Source organism: Mustelus asterias, chromosome 22 (genome assembly GCF_964213995.1).
Source record: "Mustelus asterias chromosome 22, sMusAst1.hap1.1, whole genome shotgun sequence".
Lineage (NCBI taxonomy): Eukaryota > Metazoa > Chordata > Chondrichthyes > Carcharhiniformes > Triakidae > Mustelus > Mustelus asterias.
In genome coordinates, this window is record NC_135822.1 from 43512320 (window position 1) to 43531789 (window position 19470).

A 19470-nucleotide genomic window follows, 5' to 3' on the forward strand; every position below is an offset into this window, starting at 1 on the left:
CTCCGCCAAGTTACTTACCTTTGTCCTGGATGTCACTGACCCTGGGACTCCATGGGTGTTCTTCTGGCAGCAGACATGGCTGCCTCTGTAGCGCTGCTGATTGCAAGAGGGACTGGCCTCTGATTAGCCAGCAGCTCTCACTCGGTGAAACTTCCATACCCAGGGACCTGATTCCTGAGGAGAACCCACCACTGTCTGATTGGCATGTGATTCAGCAGGCTTTAGGAAAGGAACAACATGGGTTTCTCACTGGCTTTCCAGCCAATAGGTGAGATTCCTGATGCCTCAACAAGATTCTGCCCACAGGCTGAAAAACATGATCTGGTGACTAAAATAGGTAGTTGCTGGATTCATTTGTGGGACAGGTCTCCCAATTTTGGCACAAATCCCCAGATGTTGGTGTGCCCAATCAATCCCTTGCAGGATTGATTGGGCACAGTGTGCCTTTGTTTTTCAGATGCCTCGGCTGAAGTAAGGTGGCCCATCAGTTTTATTCTTATAGAAGTTTGAAACAACTTAGTAGTTTTCTAGATCATTTTCAACTAAGAGTCAACCACATAGCTGTGGATTTGGAGTCACATGTAGCGCAGACCAGGTAAGGACGACAGATCACCTTTCTTAAAAGACGCTGGTGAACCAAATGGGGTTTTGAAACAATTAATTAATTTCATGATCATCAACTGAATTATCCTACATTTATTAATAAATGGAATTTAAATTCCCCCAGCTGCCATGTTTGAATCAAGATCTGTTCCTCGGGATTACTAGTTCAGTAAGATTACCACAATGTTACAGCTTCTTAACATTTGAATGGATGGTTGCTGCTTGAATAACACTTGAAATCAGCACCATCCAGGCCAGAGCAACTTGCTTGGTTGGTCTCCATCACCGGGCTCAATATGAAGCCCTTTAACACAAGCATACTAAATGAAGTACAGCACAATGGTTAGCACTGCTACCTCGCAGCGATTCCAGCCTTGGGTGACTGTGCGGAGTTTGCACATTCTCCCTCTTATCTGCGTGGATTTCCTCCCACAGTCCAAAGGGCGGCGCGATGGCACAGTGGTTAGCACTGCTGCCTCACAGCACCAGGGACCCGGGTTTGATTCCCGGCTTGGGTCACTGTCTGTGCGGAGTCAGCGCGTTCTCCCCGTGTCTGTGTGGGTTTCCTCCGGGTGCTCCGGTTTCCTCCCACGGTCTGAAAGACGTGCTGGTTAGGTGCTAAATTCTCCCTCAGTGAACCGAACAGGCGCCAGAGTGTGGCGACTAGGGGATTTTCACAGTAACGTCATTGCAGCGTTAATGTAAGTCTATTTGAGACACTAATAAAGAAACTTAAAAGATGTGCAGACTAGGTGGATTGGCCATGCTAAATTGCCCTTTAGTGTCCAAGGATGTGTAGGTTGGGGACAATTAGCCATGGTAAATGCCCCAAATTAGTTATGTGGATAGATCACAGGGATGGGTCTCAGTAAGATGCCCTTTCAGAGAGTCACTACGGGCTCGATGGGCTGAATGGCCTCCTTCTGCCCTGTAGAGATTCTGTGATCAGCTGTGTCCTGATGTTATCTAACCGTTTTAGTTGCTTATGTAAATAAAAGTATTTATTAAAATAAGGAGTGGAATTTTCCCAATCCGCCCGTCACAGGAATCGGAGCAGGCGAGACACAGACCAGGCAAAGGTCTGTTGACCTCGGGCGGGATTTTCTGGCTTTGGGATGAGCTCAGCCGGAAAATCCCATCCAAGGTCTTTTCCTCCAGGCAGATCTCTTATTGGAAAAAGACATCCATAATCCAACAATTTTTAGATTAATAGAATTCAAAAGCAGATAAATTATATTAAATTTAAATAGTAACTTAGACCACGTAGTACGATGCACTGTTTGGATCTCAATATTACGAAATGATACAGAAATATTGGGAAATTGCAAAAAAGGAATTTATAAAGATGACGACCGTGATTCCCCCGAATCGAACCGAAGTGCCCATTGCCAGTGGGAAAACTGGAGTGTTTCATGCTGCCACTGGCAGTGTGTAAGGCATGATTCTCCCTCCTGATGGATGCAAATTTATGCATCTTGGGAAATACGCTGGCCAGCCCAGCTTTTCAGAGATCAGGACACCAGTTTTAAAGCCCCCCAAAAATGGAAAAGGTGACCCCCTCTGCTGACCAGGGAAGCACCACTAACCCCTCACAGCAAAGAGGGGCACCCTCCTCTCCCCACACCACACAGACACGAGGGTAGCATGACCCAACCCCCCCCCCCCCCCCCCCCTCCCCCCCGCCAGTCACTTCCCCGCTATCCCCCTTCAGACCCTGTGCCTTGGCAGTGCCAATGGTGCACTGCCCCCGGTACTGACACCCTGGCACCTTGGACCCAAGTGGAGGGGGGGGGGTACAAGGAGGTAAGTCCAGTGCCTATGTTCCCTCTGCCGCTGCCAGGCTGCAGAGGAAAGGTCCCCAAAGGGTCTTGGGGGTTGATCCCAGCACTGTCATTTCCGCAGCCTCATTGTTTTAATATTTGATAGTGAGCTCAGTGTTTGAATGCTTTTGTTTCCCTTCAATTGCAGTCGTAGAAGAATCAGAATCCCCACAGTGAGGAAGAGGCCAATCAGCTCTTAGAGTCTGAGCATCCAACCGCTCCCCCCCCCACTCACCTCCACAAGCCCACACATTTTACCATGGCTAATCCATCTAACCTAAACGTCATGGAAAACTAAGGGGCAATTTAGCATGGCCAATCCCCCCTAACCTGCACATCTTTGGACTGTGGGAAGAAACCAGAGCACCCGGAGGAAACCCACGCAGACACGGAGAGAATGTGCAAGCTCCACACAGACAGCGACCCAAGGTTGGAATTGAACCCAGCTGCCTGGAGCCGTGAGGCAACCATGCTAACCACTGTGCAGCCCAGCCTGGCAGTGGCAGAGGGCACAGGGCACTAGACATACCTCCTTGACTCCCCCTCCGGGGTCCTACACGTCAGGTCCATGATTGTCAGAGCCTGTACCAAAGTCCACCCAGTGCAAATCCCGGTGGGGAGTTGCGCGAATAGTGGGAGGATATTGAATTGGGCTTCAAGTCCACAAATCACATTTAAAAGAGGCTATGTGACTAATTAGCGGGTTCCAGCCCGTTCTGTCCGGGAACCCAATCAGGGTGTGACAGACTGGGAGCATCACGACAGCTTTAGCAGCTGATATTTTATCCAACACTCGATTCTCCAGGGTAATGCGATTTCTGCCAGGACCAAGTGAGAATCCCCTCCAATACCAGAGATGAGAGAGTCCAATCATCAAGAAAGACTAAACAAGCTGAGGCTCTTTTCTCTTGAAATAAGACAGAGTTGCTTGGATACAGTTTTACAGAAGAGTTGGATAGGGTTAATCTAGAGTAGATCTTCCCAGTTGTAAGGGTGTCCAATAGTGGGAGCACCAAATCTATGATAATCATTAGTAAATCCAACAAGGAACAGAGGGAAGGTTTTTCCTCAGAACAGTCAGAATATGGAACTTGACATATGGAGTGCCTGAGAAGAATAACAGAAGCATTCAAGTGTCCTTTGCTCACCTTGTGAGCTTGACACATATAGACCACATCAAAGCTATCCGGCGGGACAATGGCTATTCCAATGTGTATCACACAAACTTGCAAATGGACCAAAGGCTACCATTTTTGAACCTGAAAAGTACCTGACCTACTTCAAGTTACCCTGGAACAGCAAAGTATCTCAAAAATGTGAAAAATAGGTTGAGGAAGCGCTTTCACATTTCACCTATGCAGTGGTACCTGAGTGGTATTTGCCACTAACCAGATGAGACCATCACTCAGAAAGACACTTTACCTACCACACAATTGAGAAACTTTGCGTATGGATTTCTGTGCCGGTGTGGACTGCACTGCCCAGCGATTGGCTGATTGAAGCAAACAGCATGTTCCTTTGGTTGTTCATAATAGGCAGAGTACAGACTCTCCTCTATCAGCCCACATTTACAAATCCCAACACTACATTTCCACTGTTAGATTGGGCAACACTTGCCGAACAGTCCTGGATGTGCTAACAGCTACAACCAACTTAAGATAATCAGTCGAGCACATAACGTGGTCAATTTACATTGATTAAAAATCACATACATTCATAATGGGGGCCCGTTCTCTACAAACAAAAGGAATATGTATAAATCTTGCACCCTTGTTGAATTATCCAGATGCTTGGAGATCTTGTCAATGCCTTGACAAACCAATCAGCTCCCTTTTCCCCTGCATTAGAAATTTTTGTGATGAAATTTGGCATTCTTGTCTTTGTCTTGATGAATTCCAAATGAAAAACTTCAGCAAAATGTTTCCCTTTTCAGCAATATTCAAGAAGTACATGAGGAAGAAAGGAATGGAAGGATCTGGGCGATTTTAAGTAATATGGAAGAAGGGTTCTTTGAAGTGTAAAGAGCAGCACAAAGCAGTTAGGCTGTTACATAATTCGATGTAATCTTTGGAGGAGACTGGCCTTGAGGTTTAGATATACACCACTCTTCAAACCTGAAAAATGAGTGAAAGATCATCATATTAAAATGATGAAGGAAGGGTTGAGACTATTAAAAAAAACAAGGCATGCAGATTCTGTCTAGGAGCAGTAGCAGATATTTAAGAAGATATTCAAGTCCTCCCAACTGAAATATATTCCAGAGAGGAGTAGAGGCATTAAGAAGAAGGAATGATGTGCTAAGCAAGGAAGTTAAGGGTGGCAAAGACAAAAATGAAAGCATACCCATATTGCAAAGGCCAGTGGCACACTGATTGGGAAGCGTTTGCAGGTCAACAAAGAGAAGGGTCACTAAAAAATAAATAAAAAGAGCAAATTATGAAAGTAAATGAGTGCAAAATATAAAAACAGACAGCAATATATTTTGCAAGTATATAAAGGAGTGTAGCTAAAGTGAATGTTTGTCCCTTGGAAGAAGAGGCTAGAGAGTTAGCAAGGAACGCAGAAATGGCTGAGAAACGAAATCAATATTTTGTCTCAGTTTTCATGTTGGAGGATACAAGCATCATCCCAATTGTAACAGAAAATACAGAGGTTGTAGAAAGGGAGGAACTTGGAACTATCATCAACACTAGGGATAAAGTACTGAGTAAACTGTTGGGATAGAAGGCAGGCAAGTCTTCAGGGTCTGATGGCCTACACCCTAGGGTCCTAAAGGAAATGGCATTGGAGATAACGTATCCATTGGTTACAATATTCTAAATTTCCCTGGATGCGGGAAAGGTTCCATGGATTGGAAAAATGTTAATATCATGTCCTATTCAAAAAGGGAGGGAGACAAAATGTAGAAAACTGTAGGCAAATTAGTTTAACTTTGGTCATTGGGAAATTGTTAAAATCCAATATTAAGGAAATATGTCAGGACATTCAGAAAGTCAAAATTCAATCCAACAGTTAGCATGGATTCATGAAGGGCATTTGACTAATTTGTTTGAGTTATTTGAAGATCATTTTCTTCTTAGCCAAAAGGCCTAGATGCCGTAAATATTATTAAAACAGTCCAAAGGTGTGCGGGTTAGGTTGATTGGCCATGCTAAATTGCCCCTTAATGTCCCAGGATGCATAGGTTAGCGGGATTAGCGGGTTTCTATGATTTCTATGTTACTTGGCACTGCCAGGTAGGGTGGTGGAGGCAGACACGCTGACATCGTTTAAGACTTACCTGGATAGTCACATGAGCAGCCTGGGAATGGAGGGATACAAACGATTGGTCTAGTTGGACCAAGGAGCGGCACAGGCTTGGAGGGCCAAAGGGCCTCTTTCCTGTGCTGTACTGTTCTTTGTTCTTTGTTTGTTCTACAGCAAGGTGGATAATAAGGATCCTGTAGATGTAATATATCTGAACGACTAGAAGGCATTTGACAAGGTGCCACACAAAAGGTTAATACACAATGTTAGTTCACATGGGATTAGGGGTAATTTATTAGTTTGATAAAGGATTGGCTAACCAACAGAAAGCCGAGAGCTGGGTTAAATGGGTCTTTCTCGGGTGGCAAGATGTAACTAGTGAAGCTCAACAGGGTTCGGACCTCGGGCCCAAACTATTTACAATCTATGTAAATGACCTGGATTCAGGGATTGTAGGGACCATTACCAAATTTGCAGATGACACAGAAATAGATGGGATAGTAAGTTTCAATAATGAAGTAAGAAATTTACAAATGGATATGGATAGGTTGAGTGAATGGGGCAAAGTTTGTCAGATGGAGTCTAATGTGGATAAGTGTGAGCTTATCCATTTTGGTCAGAAAAATGCAAAGGCAAATTATTATATAAATGGAGAAAGATTTGAGTGCTTTGGTGCAGAGGGATCTGGGTGTCCTCATGCATGAATCACAGAAAACTAGTTATGCAAGTGCAGCAGGTAATAAGGAAGACAAATGGAATATTAGCATCTATTGCTAAAAGAATAAAATATAAAATGTGAAGTGTTGCTGCTACTGTGAAAAGCATTAGTGAGACCGCACTGAGAATATTGTGTACAGTTTTGGTCCCCTTAGTTGAGGAATGTAGTTGCATTGGAGGTGGTTCACTAGATTGATTCCAGTTTAGGCCGATACTCCATTGCTAATGTAAGCCTACTTGTGACTAATAAATAAACTTTTTCCCTGAAGTTAAGAATGTGAGGAGATCTAATTGAGGTGTACAAGATCATCAGGGGATTGACAAAGTAGATGAGGAGAAAATGTTTCCTCTTGTAGGGCAATCTAAAACAAGAGGTTGTAATTTTAGGATAAGATGTAGCAGCTTTAAAACAGATGAGGAGAAATTACTTCTCTCAAAGACACAGAAGTCTCACAACACCAGGTTAAAGTCCAACAGGTTTATTTGGTCACACAAGCTTTCAGAGCACAGCTCCTTCATCAGGTGAGTCTTCTTCTTGGCAATCCTTTCCACTTTGAGCCGGCAGTTTGCGGTGTCGGTGGTGGCCATGATGTGGAGATGCCGGTGTTGGACTGGGGTACTCACAGTAAGAAGTCTCACAACACCAGGTTAAAGTCCAACAGGTTTATTTGATAGCACGAGTTTTCGGAGCGCTGCCCCTTCATCAGGTGAGTTCTCTCAAAGGGTTGAGAGACGGTGGAATTCGCTACCCCAGAATGTGGTGGATGCCTGGGACACTGAGTAAATTTAAGAAAGAGGTGGACAGATTTTAATTAATTTAAGGGCTATGTGAACAAGTAGGAAAGTGGAGATGAGGCCAAGATGAGATCAGCAAAGATCATATTGAATGGCAGAGCAGGCTTGAGGGGATAAGTCGCCTACATTTGCTCTTCATTCTTATATTACATCCTCTCATTCCAGAAGATCTCTCTCTCTATTCTGGAAAGTATCCACAAATATCATTCCATTTCGTAGAGCCTCTTCTCCCATCAGGTTCAATAAATCTCCACCTGAAAGAGTCCAATTATTATTGCTTACCCTTCAATTCAATTTCATTTCTTCCTTTAACCAGGTGGTAAGAAAACTCGATGGTTTGATCGTGATAATCCATCAGGGATTGGAGATTTTGAGGATCTTGAGAATCTTCGGAAAGAATATCCTAATCAGATTTGCAGTAATCCAATAGCCTGTGAAGTACAGACAGTGTCTGGACAGCCAGCCTCAAGCACTGGAGACATTATTCCTGAGTAAATAACTATTCCTGTCATCACAGTTTGATTTCGTTTTAAAGAGTATGAACTTGTTTTATCAAGCACATTATCACCCTCTTTCTGGTTTGCATTAATAGGTGCAGCATTCTGACTGGATTTATTTGCATGAATAAAGAGCAAAGATTCAAACTCTGTAAAGATTACAAAATACGATTTATTTGCCCTTCAACTTTTTGTAAGTATTAGACATTTGAAAAAGCTGATTTATCGAGTCTTACTTTCCACTTTGAAAATATTAACTTGGACTTCTTGCCTACTCCTATCATGGATCTTGGTAGGAGAGATTGGAAAAATGCTTGAATACACTTTCCATCATGTCTCTCCCTCTCACACCATTTCAGGATCCAGATTCCTATGGCACAGAAACTTTACAGTGCAGAAGGAGGCCATTCGGCCCATTGAGTCTGCACTGACTCTCTGAAAGAACATTCTACCAAGTCGCACTTCCCCGCCACCTTGTGCATTCTCTTTTTTCAGACAGTAATCCAATTCCCCTTTGAGTATTTCAGTCTAACCTCTTTCCACCACCCTCTCAGGAATCTCATTCTACAATCTAATAATGCTCTGGGTGAAAACATTTCTTGCTCACACCATGTTTACTCCTTTTGCCCATTATTTTGAATCTGTGCCCTCTAGTTCTTGATGTACTCTTGAGTGGACAATTTCTCACTCTTTACCCTGTCCATTCCCTTTAGGATCTTGAATCACTATCATATCTCCTCTAAGCCTCCTTCTTTCCAAGGAAAACAGACCCAACCTCTCCTTATACTTACAATTCATTATCCCTCAAATCATTCTTGTGAATCTCCTCTGTGCTCTCTCCAATGCCTCACATCTTTCCTCAGGTAGTGTGCCCAGAGCTGGATGTTGTACTCCAGATGAGGCCTAGCTTATACAAGTTCAACCTGACATCCTTACTCTTGTACTCACTATTTCTGTTAATAAAACTTAGGATACCAAATATTTATTAATGGATAAAAGCTTTGACAAAGGGTCATCTGGACTCAAAACATCAGCATTTTTCTCTCCTTATCGATACTGCTAGACCTGCTGAGATTTTCCAGCATTTTCTCCTTTGTATACTTTATTAATAGTTCTCTCAAAATGCCCTACCATCTTTATTGACTTATGTACGCATACACTGAAGTCCCTTTGTTCCTGCACTTTCTTCAGAGTTTAGGAACATAGTAATTTGGAGCAGAATTTTGATTTGATATTGTCACATGTATTGGGATACATGGAAAAGTATTGTTTCTTGTGCACTATACAGACAAAGCATACCATACATAGGCTGAGGGGAGATCTTATAGAGACCTATAAGATAATGACGGGGCTGGATAGGGTAGAGATGGAGAGATTCTTTCCACTTAGAAAGGAAACTAGAACTAGAGGGCACAGCCTCAAAATAAAGGGGAGTCAGTTTAGGACAGAGTTGAGGAGGAACTTCTTCTCTCAGAGGGTGGTGAATCTCTGGAATTCTCTGCCCACTGAAGTGGTGGAGGCTACCTCGTTGAATATGTTTAAATCACGGATAGATGGATTCCTGATCGGTAAGGGAATTAGGGGTTATAGGGGTCAGGCGGGTAAGTGGAACTGATCCACTTCAGATCAGCCATGATCTTATTGAATGGCGGGGCAGGCTCGAGGGGCTAGATGGCCTACTCCTGCTCCTATTTCTTATGTTCTTATGTTCTTATTATGTTCTTATAGAGTACATAGGGTGCAGAATCAGAATATAGTGTTACAGTCAGAGCTAGGGTACAGAAAAAGATTGGCTTAATACATGGTAGGTCCATTCAAAAGTCTGATGGCAGAGGTTGTTCTTGAGTCAGTTAGTACGCGATCTCAGACTTTTGCCCGATGGAAGAAAGTATATCCAGGGCATGTGGAGTCCTTGATTATACTGGCTGCTTTTCCAAAGTAGCGAGAAGTGTAGATGGAGTCAGTGGATGGGAGGCTGGTTTGTGTGATGGACTGGGCTATGTTCACAATTCTCGTTGTTTCTTGCAGTTTTGGACAGAGCAGGAGCTATACCAAGCTGTGGAAAGCATGCTTTCAATGATGCATCTGTAAAAATTGGTGAGAGTTGTAGCGGACATGCCAAATTTCCTTGGCCTCCTGAGAAAGTAGAAGTGTTGGAGGGCTTTCCTAACTATAGTGTCGTGTCAAAAGTAGGCAATTCAGCCTTTTGAGCCTGCTCCACCATTCAATCAGATCGTGGTTGATCTCTTCCTGGTCTCAAATCCACCTCCGTTCCTGTTCCCAATATATCTTTAACCCGTATCAGAAAAAGATCTAGCTCCCTCTTGAAACCATTTAACGATTCAGACTCCACCGCACTGTGGCACAGCAAGTTCCGCAAATTCACCACCCGCTGCAAGTAGTTCCTCCTCATCTCAGTTTTAAATCTACCACCTCTCAAACTATATCTGTGACCTCTTGTTCTAGGTTGCCCCATAAAAAGGAAACATTTGGTCTACATTTACTTTATCAATCCCTTTTAAAATTTTATATACCTTGATCAGATCCCCTCATCCTTCTAAACGCCAGCGAGTACAAGCCCAAACTGTTTAATCTCTCCTCGTACATCAACCCTTTCATCCCCGGTGAACCTCCTCTGAACTGCCTTCACTCCCCAACCCCACCGATCTCACCCCATAAGGCCCCGCCCCCTTGGCACTGCCCGATGCCTCGGGGGCAGTGCCAAAGTACCCACTTGGGCATTGCTACCTTTCCCCTTGGGAAGTGCCAGGGGGCCAGGCTGGCACTGCCAAGATGCATTGCTCTGGGGGCACTCTGACTACTTCTCTACTTTTCTACTCCAATCCTTTTGCAATAACTGCTAACATTCCATTTGTCTCTCTCAGTTCATGCTGTACCTGCATACCCACTTTTTGCAATTCATGAACAAAGAGACCCAGATCCCTCTACCCGGATGCATTTTGAATCTGCTTTCCAATTAGATAAAAATTTGCTTTCCTATTTTTCTTGGCCAAAACGGATAACCTTGCACTCATCTACATTGAACTCCATCTGCCAAATTTTAGCCCATTCTCCTAGCCTATCTATATCTGTCTGTCTTTATCTCCTCTTCACTGCCTACTTTCCCAACTATTTCAGTATCATCCGCAAATTTTGCTATGTTACACTCTGTTCCTGCTTGCAGATCATTTATATGTCCAAAGATGTGCGGGTTAGGTTGATTGGCCATGCTAAAATTGCCCTTAGTGTCCTGGGATGTGTAGGTTAGAGGGATTAGTGGGTAAATATGTAGGGATATGGGGGTAGGGTCTGGGTGGGATTGTGGTCGGTGCAGACTCGATGGGCCGAATGGACTTTCTCTGTGCTGTAGGGTTTCTAAGATTCTATATAGATTGCAAACAGTTGAGGTCTGAGATTTGACTCCTGCAGCACCCCGCTAGTTACACTTTGCCAGCCAGAGAAGGACCCACTTATCCTGACCCTCTGCTTTCTGTCAGTCAGCCAATCCTCAATCCAATCCAGTACTCAACCCCCAATCCCCTGCTAGCTCACCTTCTGGATCAGTCTTATGTGGCACCTTGTCAAATGCCTTCTGGAAATCTAGATATACCACATCCACAAGTTCTCCATTATCCACCTTGCTGGTTATGTCCACAAAGTAATCAAGCAAGTTTGTCAAGCATGAGTTACCCGCCATAAAACCATGCTGACAATGGTAAATTGAGCTTTGTCTTTCCAAATGCCCAAGTCATCTACTCCTTAATGATTGACTCCAGCAACTTCCCCACCAGAGGTCAAGCTAACCGGCCTATAGTTTCCTACTATTTGCCTCTCTCCCTTTTTGAATAAGGGCATCACATTAGCATGTTTCCAATCCACCAGGACCTTAACAGAATCCAAGGAATTTTGAAATATCATAAGAACATAAGAACATAAGAAATAGGAGCAGGAGTAGGCCATCTAGCCCCTCGAGCCTGCCCCGCCATTCAATAAGATCATGGCTGATCTGACGTGGATCAGTACCACTTACCCGCCTGATCCCCATAACCCTTAATTCCCTTACCGATCAGGAATCCATCCATCCGCGCTTTAAACATATTCAGCGAGGTAGCCTCCACCACCTCAGTGGGCAGAGAATTCCAGAGATTCACCACCCTCTGGGAGAAGAAGTTCCTCCTCAACTCTGTCTTAAACCGACCCCCCTTTATTTTGAGGCTGTGTCCTCTAGTTTTAACTTCCATACTAAGTGGAAAGAATCTCTCCGCCTCCACCCTATCCAGCCCCCGCATTATCTTATAAGTCTCCATAAGATCCCCCCTCATCCTTCTAAACTCCAACGAGTACAAACCCAATCTCCTCAGCCTCTCCTCATAATCCAAACCCCTCATCTCCGGTATCAACCTGGTGAACCTTCTCTGCACTCCCTCCAATGCCAATATATCCTTCCTCATATAAGGGGACCAATACTGCACACAGTATTCCAGCTGCGGCCTCACCAATGCCCTGTACAGGTGCATCAAGACATCCCTGCTTTTATATTCTATCCCCCTCGCGATATAGGCCAACATCCCATTTGCGTTCTTGATCACCTGTTGTACCTGCAGACTGGGCTTTTGCGTCTCATGCACAAGGACCCCCAGGTCCCTTTGCACGGTAGCATGTTTTAATTTGTTTCCATTGAGATAGTAATCCCATTTGTTATTATTTCCTCCAAAGTGTATAACCTCGCATTTCTCAACGTTATACTCCATTTGCCATATCCTCGCCCACTCACTCAGCCTGTCCAAATCTCTCTGCAGATCTTCTCCGTCCTCCACACGATTCACTTTTCCACTTATCTTTGTGTCGTCTGCAAACTTCGTTACCCTACACTCCGTCCCCTCCTCCAGATCATCTATATAAATGGTAAACAGTTGCGGCCCGAGTACCGATCCCTGCGGCACGCCACTAGTTACCTTCCTCCAACCGGAAAAACACCCATTTATTCCGACTCTTTGCTTCCTGTCGGATAGCCAGTCCCCAATCCACTTTAACACACTACCCCCAACTCCGTGTGCCCTAATCTTCTTCAGCAGCCTTTTATGGGGCACCTTATCAAACGCCTTTTGGAAATCCAAAAACACCGCATCCACCGGTTCTCCTCCATCAACCGCCCTAGTCACATCTTCATAAAAATCCAACATGTTCGTCAAGCACGACTTTCCCCTCATGAATCCATGCTGCGTCTGATTGATCGAACCATTTCTATCCAGATGCCCTGCTATCTCCTCTTTAATAATGGATTCCAGCATTTTCCCTACCACAGACGTCAAGCTGACCGGCCTATAGTTACCCGCCTTTTGTCTCCTTCCTTTTTTAAACAGCGGCGTAACATTAGCCGTTTTCCAATCAACCGGCACTACCCCAGAATGCAACGAGTTTTGATAAATAATCACCAATCAAATAATCTCTGATACCACTCAGCTTCATCCCCAACTTTCACTCCCACAGTCACCCTACATTTTGATTTTTTAATGTTTCCTTTCCCCTCTGTAGTCATTAGACTGGGCCTGCCTGATCATCCTATTAACCTCTATCTTCCCCTCACATGCTGCTTAGGGTCCCATTAACCATTATATTTCTTGTAACTTTACCCTTCCTCTCCCCGCATTTGCTAGTGTAAAGTCCTTGTGATCAACCTATTTATCCTTTCTGCTGCAACACTGGTCCCAGATCGGTTCAGGTGGAGACTATCCCAACAGTATAGATCCCTCCTGTTCCAATACTGATGCCAGTGCCCCATGAAATGTTTCTCCGTTTGTTATACTGTCTCTCCACATTCTTTCTGCCAAAATGAATTACTTCACACTTAGAGTCATAGAGGCTTACAGCGTGGAAACAGACCCTTCAGCCCAGCTTGTCCATGCCGCCCAGTTTAACTTCTCTGCATGGGAACTTCAACTGTCATTTGTCCGCCCAATCCACCAATATGTCTATGTCCTTTTGATTTAAGATTATCTTTATCACAGTTGACAATGTTTCCAATCTTCGTATCATCTGAAAGTTTTGAAATCATTTCCTGAACACCACAGTCTAGGTCATTAATAGATATCAGAATAAGCAAGAGTCCCAACACTGACCCGAGGGAACTCCACCACAAGCCTTCTTCCAATCTGAAAAAACAACTACTTACCACATACTGTCTGCTTCCTGTCACTCAGCCAATTTCTTATCCAAGTGCCTACTTTCCCTTTTATTTCATGAGCTAGAATTTTGCTCAGTCTGTGGTGTGACACTGTGTCAAATACCTTTTGAAAACCCATATACACCACATCAACAGCATTACCCTTATCAACCTTTTGTTATTGCTTCAAAAAACTCCCACATAATTTTTCCCTTCATGAATCCACACTGGCTTTCCTTAATTATCCTGCAGCTGTCCAAGACAGCTTGATTTTGTCCTGAACTAATGTTTCCAGAAGTTTCCCGACCACTGAAGTCAAACTGACTGGTCTGTAATTGCCGGCATTACCCTTGCACCCCTTTTTTGAATATTCGCTATTCTCCCGTCCTCCAGCACCACACCCCTGTGTTGAAGGAAGACGGGAAGATTATCACCAGTGCCTCTGAAATTTCCACTCCTGCCTCCCTCAGTATTCTTGGATGCATCTCATCAGGCCCTGGTGCCTTATCAATTTTAAGTAAAGATAGCCTTTCTAACATCCTCGCTTTCTCAGTTGTAACTTCCTTGAGTGTATGAGTTACCTCCTCTCTCATCTTGGCCTGGGTAGCATTCTCTTCCTTTGCAAAGACTGATACAAAGTTAACTCTTTAATACCTCTGCTACATCTCCTGGCATCACATGCAAATCTGCTTTTTTATCCCTAATTGACCCAACTCTTTCCTTTGCCACTCTCATTATTTATCTGTTTATAGAAGACCTTGGAATTCCCTTTTTATGTTAGCTGCCAGTCTCCTTTCACGCTTTCTCCTTGCTCATTCAGTTTTTCATTTCTCTTCTGGTCCTTCTATATTCAGCCTAATTCTCCACTGTATTTTCTACCTGACACCTACCGTACACACACTTTCATCTTCACTTCTAACTCTCTGGTCATCCAGGATGCTTTAAATTTATTTGTCCTACCTTTCCCCTTCAAAGGAATATACCTGACATTGTCCACAATACTATCTCTTTGAAGGTAGCCCATGGTTCAGCACCATTTGGTTCCAACTCACTCAACTTAAATGCATTGTCATCCCATCAAAGCTGGCTTTCTCCCAATTAATTATCCCTGCTCTGGATTGTTCCTTGTCCTTTTCCATGGTCAACCTAAATCTTATGCAACAATGGTCCCCATTGATATCTGATCTACTTGGACCAACTCATTCCCCCGAATTACGTCCAACCGTGCTTGTCCCTCATTGGACTGGAAACGTACTGCAGCTGAAAGTTATCTCTCTTCAGTTACCAGCAGGGCATTGTGACATCCATCTTATTGCTCAAGTATTGATCCGAGCTTATAAAAATGTGGAAAGATCCTAATCACATGCTACTTTTTTTCCTAGGAACAAGCAAGTGGAAAAGCAGCCACAGGATCAGGATGTGGAGCTAGGCGGCGTGCTTTTGGGAACTTGGTTGTTTAATTGACAGAGTTGCTGTACATATAGACATTTGTCTAATGGATTGGGGTTGTAGAAAATAAGCAATTACTTGGAGGAAACCATAGATCATATAGACTTTCAGTCATTGACTAATCACGTTGAACTGTATAATTGTACAGAAATTCAATTCAGTAAAATATATATCATTTTGAAAACAAATGGTAATGGATAACTATTGGGGAGCAAAACCCTTGGAACTGAATTCATTTAGTTACTAATTATTATAATTATCAAATTGTTGCATGTGAGAAAAATCAATAAAATATTAATAAAGTTTATCCAATTATTGCTAGAAAGTAATTCTTAGATTATTCCACGGATCTGATCACTGCAAATAAAGTATCAAATGAATAAATATTACGTATCATTTTCTAATAGAAGCTTTTACAGTTCAAGTCTGGAGGAAAAAGGACTGATCTTATTCAAGAAGGTGGATAAAAGGCCAACACTCAACACTGCCACACAATTTCTCATTCTTCAACTCAAACGTGACAGCATCTCTATTTGCAAACCCTTCAACAATATTGTTACCCAGGCCCCAAAGAAGCAGCAATGGCAGGAATAATTATTTTAAACTCCATTCATGGGATGTAGGTTTCACTGATTAGGCCAGAATTTATTGTGCATCCCGATTTACCCTCGAGAAGGTGTCTTCTTAGAATCCCTACAGTGCAGAAGGAGGCCATTCGGCCCATCAAGTCTGCACTGACCAGAATCCCACCCAGGTCCTATTCCCGTAAGCCCATACATTCCCTGCTAATCTCCTGCAATGTAGCATGGCTAATCAACCTAACCCGCACATCTTTGGACTGTGGAAGGAAACCGGAGCACCCGGAGGAAACCCACGCATACATGGGGAGAATGTGCAAACTCTGCACAGACAGTAAACCCGGGTCCCTGGTGCTGTGAGGCAGCAGTGCTAACCACTGTGCCACCATGCCGCCCCCTTGAACCACTGCAGTCCATGTGTTGTTCAGGATGGAATTCCAAGATTTTGATTTTGACCCAGCAACGGTGAAGGAACAGTGATAGAGTTCAAAGCTAAGTTCCCTATAGGGAAACCTGTAGGTGGTGGTATTCCCATACATATGGCCACATTTTTCGAAGGTTCGCTTGAAGGAAATGATAATACACATCGCTGCCACAGTGCAGTGGTGGTGGGAGTGAATGTTGAACGTGGTGGATTGAATGACTTTATCCTGAATAGTGTCAAGCTTCTTGAGCACCATTGGAGTTCACTCAAAGTCAGAGTCATTATGGCACAGGAGAAGGTCACTTCACCCACTGAGTCCATGTTGACGTTCTGCAGAGCATTGCAGTGAGTACTACAATCCCACTCTATCTGCATGGCCCTGCAAGTTAATTTCCCTCAAGTGGTCAAATTTCCTGTCCCAGTTAGAAACATAGAAACACAGAAAAACTACAGCACAAAACAGGCCCTTCGGCCCCACAAGTTGTGCCGAACACATCCCTACCTTTTAGGCCTACCTATAACCCTCCATCCTATTAAGTCCCATGTACTCATCCAGGAGTCTCTTAAAAGACCCTATTGAGTTTGCCTCCACCACCACTGACGGCAGCTGATTCCACTCGCCCACCACCCTCTGTGTGAAAAACTTCCCCCTAACATTTCCCCTGTCATTGGATTAAGAGCATTGATCTTTATACTCCTATTAACGCATTTGGCTATCTTAACTTTAATGCTATTATTTGCATTTCTTTAGTCCTTAATGCTACCTTTAACACTCCCTTTGTCTTGTGTCCATGACATATTTATCAATCTCTCCCCAGCTCCTAGCTATCCCTGACTTCTTCCTCCCCAACCTTTCCCATAAGGCGAACCTTGCAAAATCGCTTTCTGGTCAACATGCAAGATCATCTTGGCTCCTTTGATAGTCCTTGGACCTTTCTGGAAACCTTCAGGGTACTTAAGCATGTCTTCACTAAGGTGACCATTGCTGAACGATGTTGAGCCAGATCCAACCAGTTTTGGGCCCTGAGCCTGCCACTGCAATCACTGGTAACCGAACCCAGTTGCCTTTCATAAGAGACAGGGACACAGGTTGTACCCACAATTCACAAGGGTTCCCCTTTATAGGTCCTCAGTCTTGATTAAAGTTAAGGGTTGGAGTCCAGAGCGAATTTTATGGAACACTAATACTCTGACCATCAACACAGTCACACTCATCTCAACCTCCATTACTGCCAGATGTCTATTTAACCATACATTTATCTTGACTGGGGCTGGATCTTCCAAGGTGTGAACTCTATTTTATAAATCTAGACTTTATAGGGCTGCTTTGCTATTTTGACTCCGCATACCAGTGACAATTACAATGCACTAATGGGTGGGATTCTGAAGGGACTTGTAACTGGTCGCGGTTTGGCATTGCTTTGGGGCTGTGCTGTGGGCAGACCTGGAGTTCTGTGATTCTGGATACTTCCTGAGGGAGCTATGTAATCGTCTGCGCTCAAGTGTTGGTCCCTAAATTCAGCCGAACTGGCGTGTGTGTCCACTTCCATCAGGATACCTTGTAACTCATATGCCCCACTTGCAGCATTTTCCAATGATAAGGCCAGCTGTAACGTCTGTTTGAAGTCCAGTTGGGCTTCAGCCAACAGGCATTTTTGATTAGCTTCATTATTAATCCCACATACAAACAGTCTTTAAGTATCTCATTAAGGGTTAAACTAAATTCACGTTTCCGCCAGTCATCTTAACCTAGTTAGGAAACCATAGAACCATAGAAAATTACAGCTCAGAAACAGGCCTTTTGGCCCTTCTTGCCTGTGCCAAACCATTTGTTGCCTAGTCCCAAGTCCTGTTGGACTTTCTTGCAAGAAAGGATGTCCCGAGGCATGGTACATTGGGGAAACTATGCAGACGCTGCGACAACGGATGAATGAACTCCGCTCGACAATCACCAGGCAAGACTGTTCTCTTCCTGTTGGGGAGCACTTCAGCGGTCACGGGCATTCGGCCTCTGATATTCGGGTAAGCGTTCTCCATGGCGGCCTTCGCGACACACGACAGCGCAGAGTCGCTGAGCAGAAACTGATAGCCAAGTTCCGCACACACGAGGACGGCCTCAACCGGGATATTGGGTTCATGGCACACTATTTGTAACCCCCACAGAGTTTCACTGGCTGTCTTGTCTGGACACAATACACATCTTTTTAGCCTGTCTTGGTGTTTTCTCCACTCATGCTGTTTTGTTTCTTAAAGACTTGATTAGTTGTAAGTATTCGCATTCCAACCATTATTCATGTAAATTGAGGTTGTGTCTTTATATGCTCTGTTTGTGAACAGAATTCCCACTCACCTGAAGAAGGGGCTTGCAGCTCCGAAAGCTTGTGTGGCTTTTGCTACCAAATGAACCTGTTGGACTTTAACCTGGTGTTCTTAAACTTCTTACCACCTTTGTATAAACAGTGATGTAGGATTTTTATCTCCCCTTGAAAAGTTTAAAGAAAGGCTGAAGTGGGCAACAGAAATATTATCTGTTGATGCGCTATTCAAACACGAGGCTTGAAGCTCAGTAAATGAAAGGCTTTTATTTACTGTAACGAAGCTACCAGAACTTATATACACTATCCCAGACTGAAGGGTCCCGGCCAGAGCAGGGACTCTTATACCTCTCCAAGGAGGCGGAGCCCGACTGGGATGTGCCACAACACTACAGTACAAAGGTGTAACAACCCCACCCTAACCCCAACAGCAACAATAGCACAACCCAACAGTAACATATGTACATCCTTGTAGTACTGGCCAGCCCCTGGCTCAGTACTATCCAGTGGGAACCAACGATGGTTCACCACATTCACCCCTCCTTTGAGAACAAAGGCCGGCGGGGTACAAAAAACAGAATAAAGTGTCAACAGTCTATAAGTTCAGACGGTCAGGGGGACCGCACCGTCATTGTGACCTCCTCAATACCGGCGGTGACACCGGAGTAGGCACTTGCGGTGGCGTTCTCCCCAAGGCGGCGTCCAGCTGTTCTTCCACGGACTCACAGGCCGGTTGACCCTGAGGTGACGGTAGTCCATGGGATCCTGACACGCCCTGCGGTGGCGACCATCTTCTGGGCTCAGGCAAGCTGTACATGGGAGTAAAATGGTTAAGCAATGGTCCCGATGCTGCCCGCGCCGTG

General features: G+C 44.2%; 1 protein-coding gene across 8 annotated transcripts in view; it reads left to right on the forward strand.

The window, feature by feature from the left end:
- The window catches only part of LOC144510017 (uncharacterized), a 275355-nt gene extending 259758 nt beyond the window's left edge, over positions 1-15597 (forward strand). For all 8 annotated transcript variants that reach the window (XM_078239203.1, XM_078239202.1, XM_078239206.1 and 5 more), the window contains 3 exons: positions 7498-7672; positions 7774-7871; positions 15224-15597. In XM_078239203.1, the coding sequence (XP_078095329.1) occupies positions 7498-7672; positions 7774-7871; positions 15224-15225 (275 nt within the window). In that variant the 3' untranslated portion in view covers positions 15226-15597. The remainder of the gene's footprint in view (positions 1-7497; positions 7673-7773; positions 7872-15223) is intronic.
- Positions 15598-19470: the final 3873 nt, after the last annotated feature.